The sequence below is a fragment of the Athene cunicularia genome (genome assembly GCF_003259725.1).
Source record: "Athene cunicularia isolate RWA chromosome 2 unlocalized genomic scaffold, athCun1 chr2_part1, whole genome shotgun sequence".
Lineage (NCBI taxonomy): Eukaryota > Metazoa > Chordata > Aves > Strigiformes > Strigidae > Athene > Athene cunicularia.
In genome coordinates, this window is record NW_020799095.1 from 53,778,476 (window position 1) to 53,792,453 (window position 13,978).

At 41.3% G+C, this 13,978-nt stretch overlaps 1 protein-coding gene across 3 annotated transcripts in view; it reads left to right on the forward strand.

The window, feature by feature from the left end:
* The first annotated feature begins 13,112 nt into the window (after positions 1–13,112).
* KIAA0319 (KIAA0319 ortholog) overlaps positions 13,113–13,978 on the forward strand; it is a 48,366-nt gene continuing 47,500 nt past the window's right edge. For all 3 annotated transcript variants that reach the window (XM_026842529.1, XM_026842530.1, XM_026842531.1), the window contains exon 1: positions 13,113–13,271. In XM_026842529.1, the coding sequence (XP_026698330.1) occupies positions 13,223–13,271 (49 nt within the window). In that variant the 5' untranslated portion in view covers positions 13,113–13,222. The remainder of the gene's footprint in view (positions 13,272–13,978) is intronic.

The following is a 13,978-nucleotide window of genomic DNA, read 5'->3' on the forward strand; positions in this document are numbered from 1 at the left end:
CAGGTGCCGGCGCGGGTGGGGAAGGGCTGGAAAGCGGAGTCGGGGCTGCCCGGCTCCCGGCGAGGGGCTGGGGTCGGCGGGGAGGCGCAACCCGCAGCCGCCCGCCCGGGGTAAAGGGCTCCGGGAGAAGGAGCGCTCTGGCGCGGCTGTGGGCATCGCGCTGAAATGCTTAACGGGACAGCGGTGGCGATGATCCGGCCTTCGGGGAGTTCTCCCTCCCGGCCTCCCTCACCCGTCTCTGCGTGCGGCAGAACCTGTGTCGTGTGCCTCTGCAACCTGTTAGGCCGGGAGCGTGCGGAGAAACAACAGTGGGCTGCCTTGGGGGAACCTGTATACGTTTTCGTATTTAATTTGTAGATAGGCTTATTCTAGATACGTATAAAAACCTATTTTTTATATATGAAGGCTCAAACAGTTTTGATGTGAAGTTTCCTGCATTTGCATGTGCGTTTAGCTACACCTGATTTGAGCTCAGAAATCATAGGTTTGTGTGCGTATATATATATCTTTGAATATTTATATGTACAAAGAATGTAAGAATATTACTCTTGCCAAGTTGCTCTCCAGTCTTTTGTCAAAGTGTGTGTTTGCTACAGCCAAAGTATGTATTTATGTGTGACTGGTGAGCATGGTGCTAATGGGTGTAGTATGTGAAACGCCTTATCAGATTGAATTCTGAGCAGAGCTTAAACAGAAGAAAATTCTATGTGTGATTTTTATATCACTGCAGTTTTGGGTACTATCAACACTGCGATTGCTGCACAAAACCAGAAGACAGTTCTATCATTCCCGTGACTCTTCTCAGGAGCATATCACAGATAGCCTGTGAATGGTCAGATAGTTGAGGGAACACAATGAAGCACAAACTGTTTTGCCCTCTGTTACTCACTGTTTGTGCTGTATGGGCACTTTCATGTTCCTCATACTGACTGTGTGACAAGATAGTGGAGTTAATATAAGATATACTAGTGTTAAACTGTTTGGTGGAAGTTCTGTATCTGACTTTGCCTTTACAGTAGTTTGTAGTAGAGGACTGATCCTCAGCCACACAACTCCATGTTTGTTTTAATTATCCACTCCTTGTGTTTAGCAAAGTTGATTGTTGCAGTTGATACTTCACAATTAGACACTGCCTTGAGCCAGGTTTGAATCATTAAAAACCTGGCATAATACAAAGTTAATAGGTAGTACTGACCAAACTCATTTTGGTTGCTTAGATGATGGGGGTTGAGCTGCTTGGCATGTTACACATCAAATTGTGTGCTGGAATCGTGCAGGTAAGGTGAGAGTGTATGTGTATAAGCTTCACGGGCTGATGCTTTTCCCTTAAGGACAAGGCAACGGAAGATGCTCTGTAGCTTGGATTTTACATTATTGAAGGTAATTGGAGTTATGGCCATGGTCTGTGGAGGAGGCTGTACTCTGGGGATGCTTGTCCAGTTGAGCCTTTCTGCACCTTTTCCTTCAGGGAGTACTGTGGGTAGAGCTGAAGCCTCAGGTTCTGCAGAAAACACATGGAAGTGTGAATCTATTACATCTTCACTAGTTGCCTGTCAGTGAGCTGCAACTCTGTCAGTTCTAATGAGCTGCATGGAGTGAAGAGGTTTTGCTGACCTGGAGATGCTGTAGTTTAGTTCAGCTTTGCACACAGTTGACCTTTCCCCGTGTTAGTTTTGGATGCTGTCTGAGCAGGGTGCTTGTTTCAATGGTGTGGAGATGGGGGAGTTTCCATGGACAGGTTTGTGAACCTGCTAGTGAAATGTCTGTAAGGAATACTTTAAAAACAGCTGGTGCCCTCTCCTCCCCACATGCACAGAGACAGTATCTATTTCAGGTGGAGCCATTCAGACCCTTTCCAGCTGTACCTTCAGTGATGTTGAATAAAGTAGGCTTGCTGTGGGCTTCTTCACATAGTGGTTGTATGGACCTCACTTACAGATCTCTCCTTTAAGAAAGCATGTGGTGATTCTTTATGTTTGCTAGTTTTGATAGCGGTACTAAATATTTCTCCTTAATAGGAAATTAGCAATTAAAGGTGAAGTTGTGATCAAGTGCTGTGTATCCAGCAGTCTACAATTTCAGTGCTGTAGAGGAAGCACAGAACCACAGTAATGTATATTGTACCCATGGGGAGAGATCCTTCCTACTGTCGGGCAGTTAGCTTTCAATTTCTGTCATGAAGTGCCTTTCTGTACAAATGTATAATCTAACTGCAGATATAGTTGCTTGTCCATTTAAGTACCTCATCTCTTTCTGAATGGTGTCAGGGTATGACTGTTGAGTATTTTTCAGGATGATGTGACTCAGTACTGAGCACATAGGAATTCAGTCAATCCAGTTGGAGGTAATATGAGTGCAGTTAGCCTGATGCCAGTTGTCAGTTAATGATGAAGGAGCAGTTTAGTGGTGGTTTTCTGACCTAATGTGTTTTCCTGCATAAATCTGTCCTCTGAACAGTTTATTAACTCTTCTGCATGTTACAGGGAGTTCCACTGGTTAAATGTAGATAGATTTTAAAGAAAGAAAATGTGCACAGTTGTCTGAGGTGGGGCTCCAGAAGTTTGCATCTTGGAGGAGTGCATACATGTGCTTTACCTGTTTATAACAAGTGGTTTTCTGAACAGCGGAGTTAATGAAGATTGCTGTGAATTTGTGTTTTGAGGTCAAACAAGGATTTTTCCATTGTCTTTGAATGTGCCTCTACATTTTTTTGCCTCTTTCTACAGACTGTACTGATTCTGTGACCCATGGGCCACCATTTTCAGGAAATAGGATGACATGTGTTTTGGGTGTAGACAGCTTAGCCTTCTCTGGCTTGGCTGTTCTTACAGAACTGATAGGAACTTAATTACCTGCTGGTAATCTGTTTTTCTCTGGTTGAAATCAGTTGATGGCTTAAAGGATACTGTAAGTAAAACCAGGGTTCTATTTACACAGTGGTCAGGTAAGCTTTTTCTCTGCAGGAGACGAGACTAACAATGGACAGCCATAAAACTTGGTATGGTCATGCGGGTGTAAAAGACTTTCACCCCTCATCCCTTTCTTGGCCAAGAAAATTTACTTATTTCTCTGCTTTTATACCAACACACGAGATTTCAAGTCTAGAAATGGATGTACATCATCCAACTGCATTAAGAGCCTTTTTTTGAAGGTGATAAAATAGCAAGACACAGATGGAGTGAGTGTTTATGTACTTTATTTGCAAAATTTTGTACTGTTGTACCACCTTACACAAGCTTTTTTCTGCAGTTTGTGTGATTGTATCTCAGACAGTGGTTGGGTGTTCAATACTCTGATCTCAAAAATGGTCAATTAGCTTTGTTGACACTAGTACTTACATTGTTTGAGCCTGTCTGCCAATCATTCTGTGATCAGCCCTTGAAGGTTATCATAAACTGGATGTGCTTATATAACTTCTAAGTCTGGTTTTATAACACCATAGTCTTAATACCACAATATTAGCTAAAATCCTAGCACATCTATTTGACTTCAAGTGTCAGACTTGTTTCTTCTTCTGTATGGTGTATTGTTAATTAATGAAGGTAATATCAATTACCTGAAAGCCATAAAACAGAAAGTTTGCTTTTCGTTTTAAGTAGGTTCCAGAGAACTTTTGCAGTAAAACTTAAATTTTAATGTAGTAGTTTTGTACTGTCTTACTCCAGTGTTTGCATCATGAGTACTATTACTGCTACAATGTCAAAGTAAAATGTAGTAGTTGAATTAACTGCAACAATTCAAATTGCATCGGACAAAGAATAATAGAAGAGCTTTTACTACCCTTTCTGGAGCTGGTATTGCTTTTGCTGAAGTTGTAAACTTTTGTTGTTTCAAGACAACCTTGTGTTTTATACAAGATAGCTTCTGCGTTTTGGAGATGGCGAGTGTCTACAGTTTCTTTTGGACTGTGTTCAGCACTTCTGAGATCAGTATTCAGGGTTCCTACATAGTATATTTAGAAACTTGAGTCCTCTGGATCTGCAAATATTAGCTTTGATGCTTAGGTAGAAGTCAAGTTACAGGAAGAGTTGATTTTTTTTTTTTTAATTAAATATTGAATAACAGTATTTACAACTGCAAGGGTGCAAGTATGGTAAATGAGATCTCCTGGATTCTGACACTCACTTAAATGGGGTCATGACTGTCCCATGAAGTTTTGTGGTTTTTTTTTTTTAAAAAAAAAAAAAGGGAAAAAGCACTAGTATTTAAAGTCTTGACAATCTGTGAAAGACTGAATCTTGTGGATTCAAGTTGAGGGCTTTCTCTGCTGCAATGAGAGAATTTTTTTCTTCTACTGAAGATTGAGACTTTTTCAAGAATTACTTTAATTCAGGAAATGACACTTAAGGAAGAATTGTCAAGAACTGCAGTACAACAGTGATGATTTGAATCAGTTAATATTTCCTTTTTATTTTTGAGGGCTTTAAGTGGAGAATAAAATATACTCTTAGTTTCTACCCAGTGCTGTAGCAAACATTTTGTTATGGTTTTAGTATAGTCATTTTTGACCTTGAACAAGTGCAAAATAAGTAAGTTCTTGTTCTGTGTACTTATGTGATCCAGCTTAAACTATCGATGTGATTATCTTTCCTCTAATTCTCCTTATAATTTACTCAAGTTTCTCTAGAAGCACCAGCCTTCACCTGCAGATTATACCTCTGCCACAAAAGGATGTCTTGGTATCTAGTCGGAGCCTGCTGTGCAGCACAGTGCAGCTTGCTCCATTTATTGTTTTCTGTTATAATGACGTTTGAACTAGGAAGCTGATTTGGACCACACGACTTTGTCACACAGGCCTTCAGTCAACTGTCAGACGGTAATAACTTTAAGCTCTGAAAGCCTGAAAAAGATTTGTACCACCTTCTCTGTGTGTGTGTCTCCTTCCAGGTAGTCTGTTAAATCTTTATTCTATCCAAAGCTCATGTTATGTACACCCATTGGATAATCTTCTGGGGTCTGTTTTCCTGTTTGTAAACATAGTTAAATACTGGAGGAAGGTAGGTAGAGAAATTCCAAAATACCCTTTGTGGGAGTCTTAGGACAGGTTAGATAAAAATCTAGGGGAGGATGTAAGGATGCTTTGTCTTGCCTCTGAGCTGTGGAAGGGACAAGAAACTGTCTTGTTCACTCAAGCTCTCCCTTTCCAGGTCTCACTTAATTTTCAGTGCAGAGTACATATTTGATGATAGGAGAGAGAATGAATAAGGGAGGGCATGTTCTTGTGAAAATGGAAAACACATGGAAACCGGAGTATGTTGTTTTAGAGGAATTGTCCAATAATTTGTCCCTCTTCTGAGGGGAGATATTTCTGTGTCCCTGGACTATGAGTGTAGGAGAATTGGGCTCTCGGATGTCTGACGATCTCGCTCTGTGGTACTAACTCTTACTGAGATTGGTTTTGATTAGTGGGTGCTCCCTCCCTCCCTGGTCTGTCTGACCTCAAGGCTATACAGATGTCTGTGTGGCTAATATAAGTAGCAACAATCCTGAATTATTCTGACCTTTTTCTACTTATTATTGTATACTATAATATGATGTAAATTCTGACATGAATAATAGTGTTTTAACTTCTCAGCAGAGCAGTTCCACCATTCAGTGGTGTTTTTAAAATATTTCTTCCCTGTAGATAGTTCTTGACACCATATACCCCAGCTAAGTGTCTCACCTTTAGGATTTCTGCTGTTGCTTGCTCTCTCCACAGCAGTTGTAATGAAGGCTACTTAAATTTTGTAGAATAAAATTACTCTTTCCATGAGGAACTGCTGTTCTGGTTTTATTTGTCCAGTTGGTGTCACTTAGCAGTTGACAGCTGTGGGTGTCAGTTGAACTGGTGGAGCATGCAGTCCATCCAGTATAACACAGTGGGGTATTTTCAGCTATTCAGTTTGTGGTTTTATTACCATTACCTTGCTGTTTGTGCCCTGAACTTGACTGAGGAAATTGATTTAGAGTTGGGACCTAATGCCAATCTAGTATCAGCCTTCAACAAGACCTGTGGGAGCCCCTCTGAATAAAGCAGACACATGTTTGCAATTATAGCTATATCCTGTAGCTGCAATAACTTTCCATCAGTAGTCATGTTTTTGTTTTCAAGTATAGATACTTATTGTTAGAAAATTGTGTGAGAGGGAAAGGTGACTTTGCAGAGGTCATAAGCATTGGTGACTGATACCTTCCACATCTGCTGAAGGGCTTGAAAATTACACCCTTTATTTAGATGCCTAACCTGTGGCTGTTTTGATGATATGTGTTCATGCAGTACCTGTTAATGTTAGAATTCTGAGTGCCTGCATGCGTCCTGAGTTTTAACTCTGTGCTATTAGAGGCAAGTGCTACTGTCACGAAGTTCTATTTTTCTTCCGTATTATCAATACAGTGTTAATGCTCAGCTGTTAACTAACTGGCTCAGGTATTAATGCAAGTACACTAGCTGATGAAATAACTAATTTTCATTCTTCATGAGGGGTGGATTTCCTTGTATTATGTTTAATAGAAACATTGACATATATATGTGTTTGTGTGTGTATATATATATATATATATATGTGTGTGTGTGTATATATATATATATATATATATATATGCACTTTCATTATGTATAGGACTGCCAAATTGGTAATGTGTTAATTTACTCATCCATCTTGCTTTTTGTAAGGAGATGCTGTCAGTTGAAAAATAGGGCTGTGGCTTGAGTTTCAGATGCTGCTTAAGTATTTATTTTAGCATGTTGCCTAGCTGTGCTAATGACCAGAAGGGCAAGGAGGTGAGAAGCCCCTGCTTCCCTTTCACCCACACTAGTGGGGCTGGGCCCGGCATTCAGGGCCCTCGCTCTTCTGGAGGTTTCTACTGTCTGGCGTTGCACTCATGTCTGCTTTCATGACACCACTTGTTCCTGTCTCTGATTTGGTTAGCCTGATGGGATTCTGCTACGCCTTTTGTAGAATGTCAGTGTACTGCCTTACACTGGTGGCTGTTCTGCAGCTTTAGAATTTGAGTGTATTCCCAGATACAGGTAATTCAGGCTGTGCATGTGCTTACTGTTATAGCCCTGGCCTAATTATGTAGGAGGTGGCAATAAACTTTTGCTTGGCTGATCCCTTCCTCTTTCTAAGGGAGGAAGTTGCTTGAGTCTGCATTGAAGTCCAGGTGAACTAAAATGCAGAGTGAGAGTTGAGTTGGAGGAAGGGAACTTTTCCTTGAAAAGCTGTTGTACCTCATGTGTTATCTACCAAAAGATGCTGCAGTCTTGATAACAAACTGCATATGTTTAAAACATTGTAACATCAAAATGCTTGTATTGAGAGATCAGTTCAGAATTCCCCTTCTGTTGGGTAGTGCGCTACCAAAATCTGTCAACTGGAACAGGAAAACATGGCTTTCAGAGTAAGGCAATATATGTAGAATACATATATTTTCACCATACCTGCCTATACGCTTCTTGAGGCTGTCGTCCCTCATCTAGCTAAGAGTGCGAATCAGGCTTCAACTGTTAAGAGCTAAAAAATTGCAAAGTCCATTACCAGCAGCGCTGTCTGTATTGTTACAAAAATAACAGGCTTTGTGATATCAGTGAAGGGTAGAGATTCAGCTAGAAAATTAATCTTGTGGCCTTAGTTATTTTCATGACTGGCCACCTTCTTAAATTTTAATGTTTCTTGTATTTGTATGATGAAACTTGAACTTGTGGGGAACAGTACAGTATCATGGGGAAGATAAGGAGAGCATTGCATGCATACACTGCAGCAGTCTTTACTGTCTTAACTGTTTAAGAAAGCGTGCAGTTTCTGGTAGTTAGTTTCTGATCCACAGATGAGAACATATGCACTGAGTAATGACTGCGGTGTGCTTTGTGTCTGAGCTTGATGCTAGTATCAGGACATGCAAGCTAGTTTCACAGTGAGCGCAAGCTCTTTTATCATGTGGAAATTAAACATCAATAGATATGTAGTCACAAAGAAGAATGAGAGGACAGAGCGCTGCTTTTGTGCAGTCACTGTATCCTCCCATGGTGTGTCCTGTAAGGATTCAATGACGACTCTGCATACAGTCCAAAGTCTGGCATTTTGTAGCTTGGGTAACCCATATTTTCTTAATATAAATTAAAAACAAAACAAAATCCATAACTGTTTGCTACAAGTACTTGTGTTTCTGAACTCAGGACGAGTAATGCTGTGAAAGTCTGGATCATTTGCAGGGTCTCTTAGTGTTTTTCTTACTGTTGCTAGAATTAAGCATGTGGACTCCTCAGTCAACTCTTCTGTAGCATATAGAAGCTGCTACTTGGCTCCTTTTAGTGGCAGTGAGATAGTAAAGTTGGCTTTGCAGAGGAAAAAGACCTATAAAATAAACAAAATTATTTTTCTGCCTTCTGATGGGGTTAATTCTGTCCTTGTGATGTTCTGATACCGAGCCTGACGCATATTTCCTTAGGCTAAAGGACTGAAGTCTCTCTTGGGCATCTGGTCCATTTGGCTGCTTCTGGGAATGAGTGAAGGTTATAGCAAATGCATGGTATCTCAGAAACCTTGAGTTTCAGTAACGACCTCTTCTGCAAATCACAATTTTTGATGGCTAACAACTTCTAAATCTAGACAGATTTCCACAGAAACAGGAGAGAAAGGTTGTGTGTGAAATAATGGTTTTACCATAATAATATCCTCCCTCCCCCTTAGTCTACTGAGGTATTTGGGGTATATGTGTTAGTAAGTTGGAAATACTTACTAGGTTGTCCGTCCTGTCTATGTTCCTCTGTTCTTACTCTCAAAAGCAACAGAAACATTCCAAAAACTGTTGAAAGATGAAGTTTTTATAGAAATTGTATACTCTGTATAATACTCTGGTTTAGTTTTAATGTTTTGAATTAAAATAGTAAATAAAAGTAATTACTTCTAGTAATGTGTTAGAATAAATGTGCAGATGATCAGCATGGGCAGGTGTATGCTAGTGTGTTCAGCTGGAAAGTCTTGAGAAATCACCTGCTTTCAGCTGCCTGCATAGGTGAGAGCTAGGATATATTCACCAAGGGGAAGTAATGTTTTACCAACCTCTTAGTCATTTCATGTAGAAGTCTGGCTTGGTAGGTGAGGGTAGAAGAGTGGATATTGCCTACCTTGAGTTCAGTAGGGCTTTTGACACTGTCTCCCATAACAGCCTTGTAGAGAAGCTGATGATGTAGGGGCTGGATAAGCAGAGAGTGAGGTAGATTGAAAACTGGCTGAATGGCTGGGCACAGAGTATGATGGTTAGTGGCACAAAGTCTAGTTGGAGGCCAGTAACTAAGGTGTGCCCCAGTGTCCAGTCTTTTTTAGCATCTTTATTAATGATCTGGATGATGGGGCAGAATGTACCCTCAGCAGTTTTGCTGATGACACAAAACTGGGAGGAGTGGTTGATAGGCCAGAGGGTTGTGCTGTCATCCAGAGGGATCTCAACAGGCTGGAGAAATGGGCTGACAGGAACCTCATAGCATTCAGCAAGTGGAAGTGCCCATGTGGAAGAACAACTCCATGGGGGCCACCCAGCTGTAAAGCAGACTAGCAGAAAAGGACCTAGGGTCCTGGTGGACACCAAGTTGACCATGAGCCAGCATTGTGCCATTGCTGTGAAGAAGGCAGATGGTCACCTGGACTGCAATAGGAGGAGCATGGCCAGAAAGTCAAGGGAGACGATTCTTCTCTTCTACTCTGTGCTGTTAAGGCCACACCTTGGGTACTGTGTCCAGTTCTGGTCTCCCTAGTACAGGACAGATACAGAGCTATGGGAAACAGTCCACTGAAGATGATTAATGCATTGGAGCATCTCTCCTGTGAGGAAAGGCTGAGAGAGCTGGGATTGCTTAGCATGGAGAAGGCTTGGAGGGAACTCTTCAGTGTTTACAAATACTTGGAGGGAGGGTGTAAAGAAAATTGAGCCAGGTGGTGCCCAGTGACAGGCCGTCAGGCAGTGGGCACAAACTGAAATGAAGGAGGTTCCCTCTGAACATCAGGAAATACTTTCTCACTGTGACCAAGTACTGGCACAGGTTGCCCAGGGAGGTTTTGGAGTCTACATCCTTGGAGATACTCAGATCTGTCTGGACACAGCTCTAGGTTGACTTGCTTGAGCAGGGCGTTGCAGACAAGGTGGCCTCCAGAAGTCCCTTCCAGCCTCAGCCATTCTGTGGATTGATCGTTTGAGTCTGCGTAGTTAATTTCAGTGCAAAATGGAACAATTTCATTTGTGTTCCCTTTACAGTGAAATAAAGAGGTGATGCTCCACATTGTGGGACCTTCAGGACTGGCTTAAACATTCTTCCCCTCCTACACTGAAGTGCTCATTTTTGATCGGTTGCTGATGGTACTGTACCGTGACGCTGCCCAGGGCTCAGCCATTTTGGTGGCTGCTTTCTGGGCAGGACATTTGGAATGACTTGGCTTAAAAAAATAAGAACTTTTGGGCTTTCTGCTTGTTACGAAGCCAGCTAACTTTATAGTTGGTGCTTGAAGGACAGAAGAGCAATTCGGAAATGCAAGACAGTAAAAAAATGGCCCTGTTGCTGAAGAGTTTGTATCATAGAAGTAGTATCCAGAAGCATCCAGGCAACCTGTTGCTATTTTTAAGGTGAAGCCTTACTGAATTAGACCTGTTCAGTACAGAGGAGCACAGCTTATGTGTATTCTGTCAGGAATTGCTTCCTGAGAGAACATCTAACTGCAGATATCAAAATAGTGTCATAGTAGAAGTAGTGTAGTGTTGTATGTTTTTTTGGTGACAGTTGTTTCTTGTGATCAAATAAAACTTTTTTTTAATTGAATAAATTGGGAGACCAGCTTACTCTTCAGTATTCTGGCTGCTTTGCAGCTGCCTTAGGAAGGGGACTTTTGTTGATGTTGGATAGAGCAAAGTCAAGTTTTATTTTAAATCAAGTATCAGGCTTTTGGAAAGTTAATAACAGGTTTTTTTCCCCTGGTTTTGCAGGGAGCTTGCCCAAAGCCTTAGCTTTTTGTACTTGGGACTTGTTCTTAAATCTAATTTATTATTTTCTGGATTGGTTTCTTTTCTTGCTTTAGTGATGTTCTGTGGTCAGTTTGCTTATGTCTTGATGTCCTGGTTCAGCTTAGGATAGGGTTAAGTTTCCCCAGCAATGGGAAGGGAGCTCCAGCCAGGTTATTCAATACCATGCTGACATCAGGTCCGGGCGCCCAAGTGCGGGAACAGTTTCTGTGTTGCTTTCGTCCGTAATGGTACCTGCGATGGGACTGCTGTATCTTTTGTGGTATATCCCTGTATATCTTTTCTCCTGTTTACTGTTATTACTGTTTATTGTTATTGCTATTGTTGTTGTTCAGTTAATACAATAGTGTAACAAATGATATAAAATTTTTCCTTATCTCAACCCCAGGGTTTGTATTTCACTCCCTGCCCCATCAAGGTCGAGGGTGGGGGAGGGACAACAGCGGTGTGGTCTTGGGTTCCAGCAGGACCTAAACTGCCACACTTGAGCAGAGTTAGCCTTTGTACCACAGACTTGAGGAGAAATTGTCTGAGTCCAGTACTCTGACCAGGTTCTTTCAGATATTCCATGTGTGGAGGGTGTAATATTTAATATCAAATTTACTTATTTGGAGATACTTGATGTGACATGGGATTTCTGATTTAGTGGAGCAATCCCAAATATACTGAAATGACAATGCAAATGTAAGTTACACTTGGCAAAATATGGCAATTGCAGTATGCAGTTCAGTTGCACTACCAGTGTGATTCCTATTACTGGTTTCTACAGTAAACTCACCATTGCAACATGGGGCATCCACCCTCACTGGGAAGGAATACAGGGATTGAAGGCAGCTCAAGCCCATTGCTCTCTTCAAAATTCTTTTGTTATTATACTCTGTATTGGGCTGAGCCACATACTTCCTCCATGCTGGTCTGGCTAACTCAGGGAGACATTCACACTTTAATGAACTAAATGGGAGAAAAATTTACACCATCAGTTGATCCACTCAGCTGTGGATCAACCTCCAGTCACCCTATCTTATTCCCTGAGTTGCATGAGCAAGTTGCTGTTTCCCATCTCCTCCAAGCCACCTTCTGTTGTAGGGGTTTATTGGTCAGTCACAAAAATACAAGTTGCAGACTACGGTCCAGTTGCTTTTGTGCTTTACAGACATACCATCCATAAAAGATCCTTTCTCAGAGGGCAGAAGTCCAGCTGCTGAGCACCTAGGGTTTCTACTCTAGTTCAATCAGCCTTAGCAAGAGTAGCATGTCTAAGTAACTTTCTTTCTCCCTTTGCAAGGGGAAAAAAGCAAGATGGTCCTTCATCATATAAAATTATGTGGTAAGGAACCTGCCAAGAGCAGCAAGTCAGCAGCATTTCTATTGTATCTAGATAGGCATCTGAAATATGAAAGTCATTACCAAGTCACGTAATGAACGTCAAAGCAAATTGACTGGGATACTTTGCCTTGAGAAGAGCTGTTCTCTGAAAAAAAGCACTGCCTGTGTTTTCATTTACAGAAGCATTTTTTGGTCAAGTATCTACTTAGGATCCTTTACATGGGGGAGTTGAGAGTTTGACTAAACTAACTTTTTCTTTGCATGAGTAACATTGCTTTGAACTAGTCACTCCTTAGTAGACCTATTTGTTATTTAGACTGTTTTATTTGGAGAATTTAGTGTCCTGGCAAGGAATGTCTCCCTAGAAATCCTGAAGTGTCTGCTTGCATTACCTTGATAGCTGGGAGAGAATAGCTCAAGAGCTGACTTAACACTGCATTGATTTTAGCACAGATGATGCTGCCTGTGATTCCTCAGTTAAGGGTACCTGCTAGTTTCTGTTTAAAGTCAGAGCAAAACTGGGGTCTGGATAACTGCAGACAGAATCCGTGGGTTTTGAGGGACAGGAGCCCAAGCATGCAAATCTTTCTGGGATGCTTCTAAATCTCTGGAGAATGAGAGTTCCAAGTAGGTAATTTGTTCTGTATCTTCAGCTTGCCTGATATGTCATCCATTAAGAAGTTGGGAAGTAATAATAAAGCCTGCATTTAACCTGTCTATTGGCTTTTACTGTAACATTCTAATTGATGCTCTCCTATCTGACCTATTTTTTCCTATGCTGTCTGTTGCAGTGCTTCATGGCCACAGCAGGCTACTAAACAGGATTAGAGGAAACCGACATTAAGACATATAATTTCCTTGCAGCTGGCTGGAACAGCAGTTGTCACTGCCCTCCTGGTGCAGCATGGCATTTGGACTCGGTGTTCTCTGCCTGTTACTATGGGCAATAACAGGTAGGAGTTTACTTCTTGTCTGAGTCACACAGAATGAGTGAAGTAAATGCTTCTGGGAGTGTGTATGCATGTGTGAATGAAATATGAATAAGGCAAGAGCTGGGAAATCTTGTGACTCCTCAGTGCAAAAGGTCTTGTAAAGTACAGCTTCATAACTGGCAGTTGATTGCAAGGGAGGCAGGCAGTTGTGAGTAGCTGTTTGGAGCCTGTTTCAGTAGGGCTGTTTTAGGGGAATTGCATGGGGCAGGAGGGTGTAGTGGGAGAGTTCAAAGAGTTTTCTTTTTCTTGCAGGACAACAGTTTAAGAATGATGAATTGCTTGTGTTCTAAGATACATTTTTTTCTTCTGAAGTATCATAGGATGGGTGATTTACGAGCATTTATGCATGCTCGTTTACATCTCTCACTTCATTATCCACTCTACAGATATGTATTTCCTTTCAAAGACCACAGGACAGTGCTAAGTTTCTGCTTCAGCCACAGAGATGGGTAAATTGTTTCCATAGTCAGGCAGATGAAGAATGATAGTAATTCTTACTAGTGGCTCTGTGTCATAGGGAGACTTAATCTGGCACAGTTAGTTTTGACATGGCAACTACAAAACCATGTATGCAAACATGGGGTTTATTTCTTTAAAAGACATGTTTGAATTCTGGCTGTGGAAATACTGTCAGTACCTGCATTAGCAGGAATTGAGAAAATAATGGT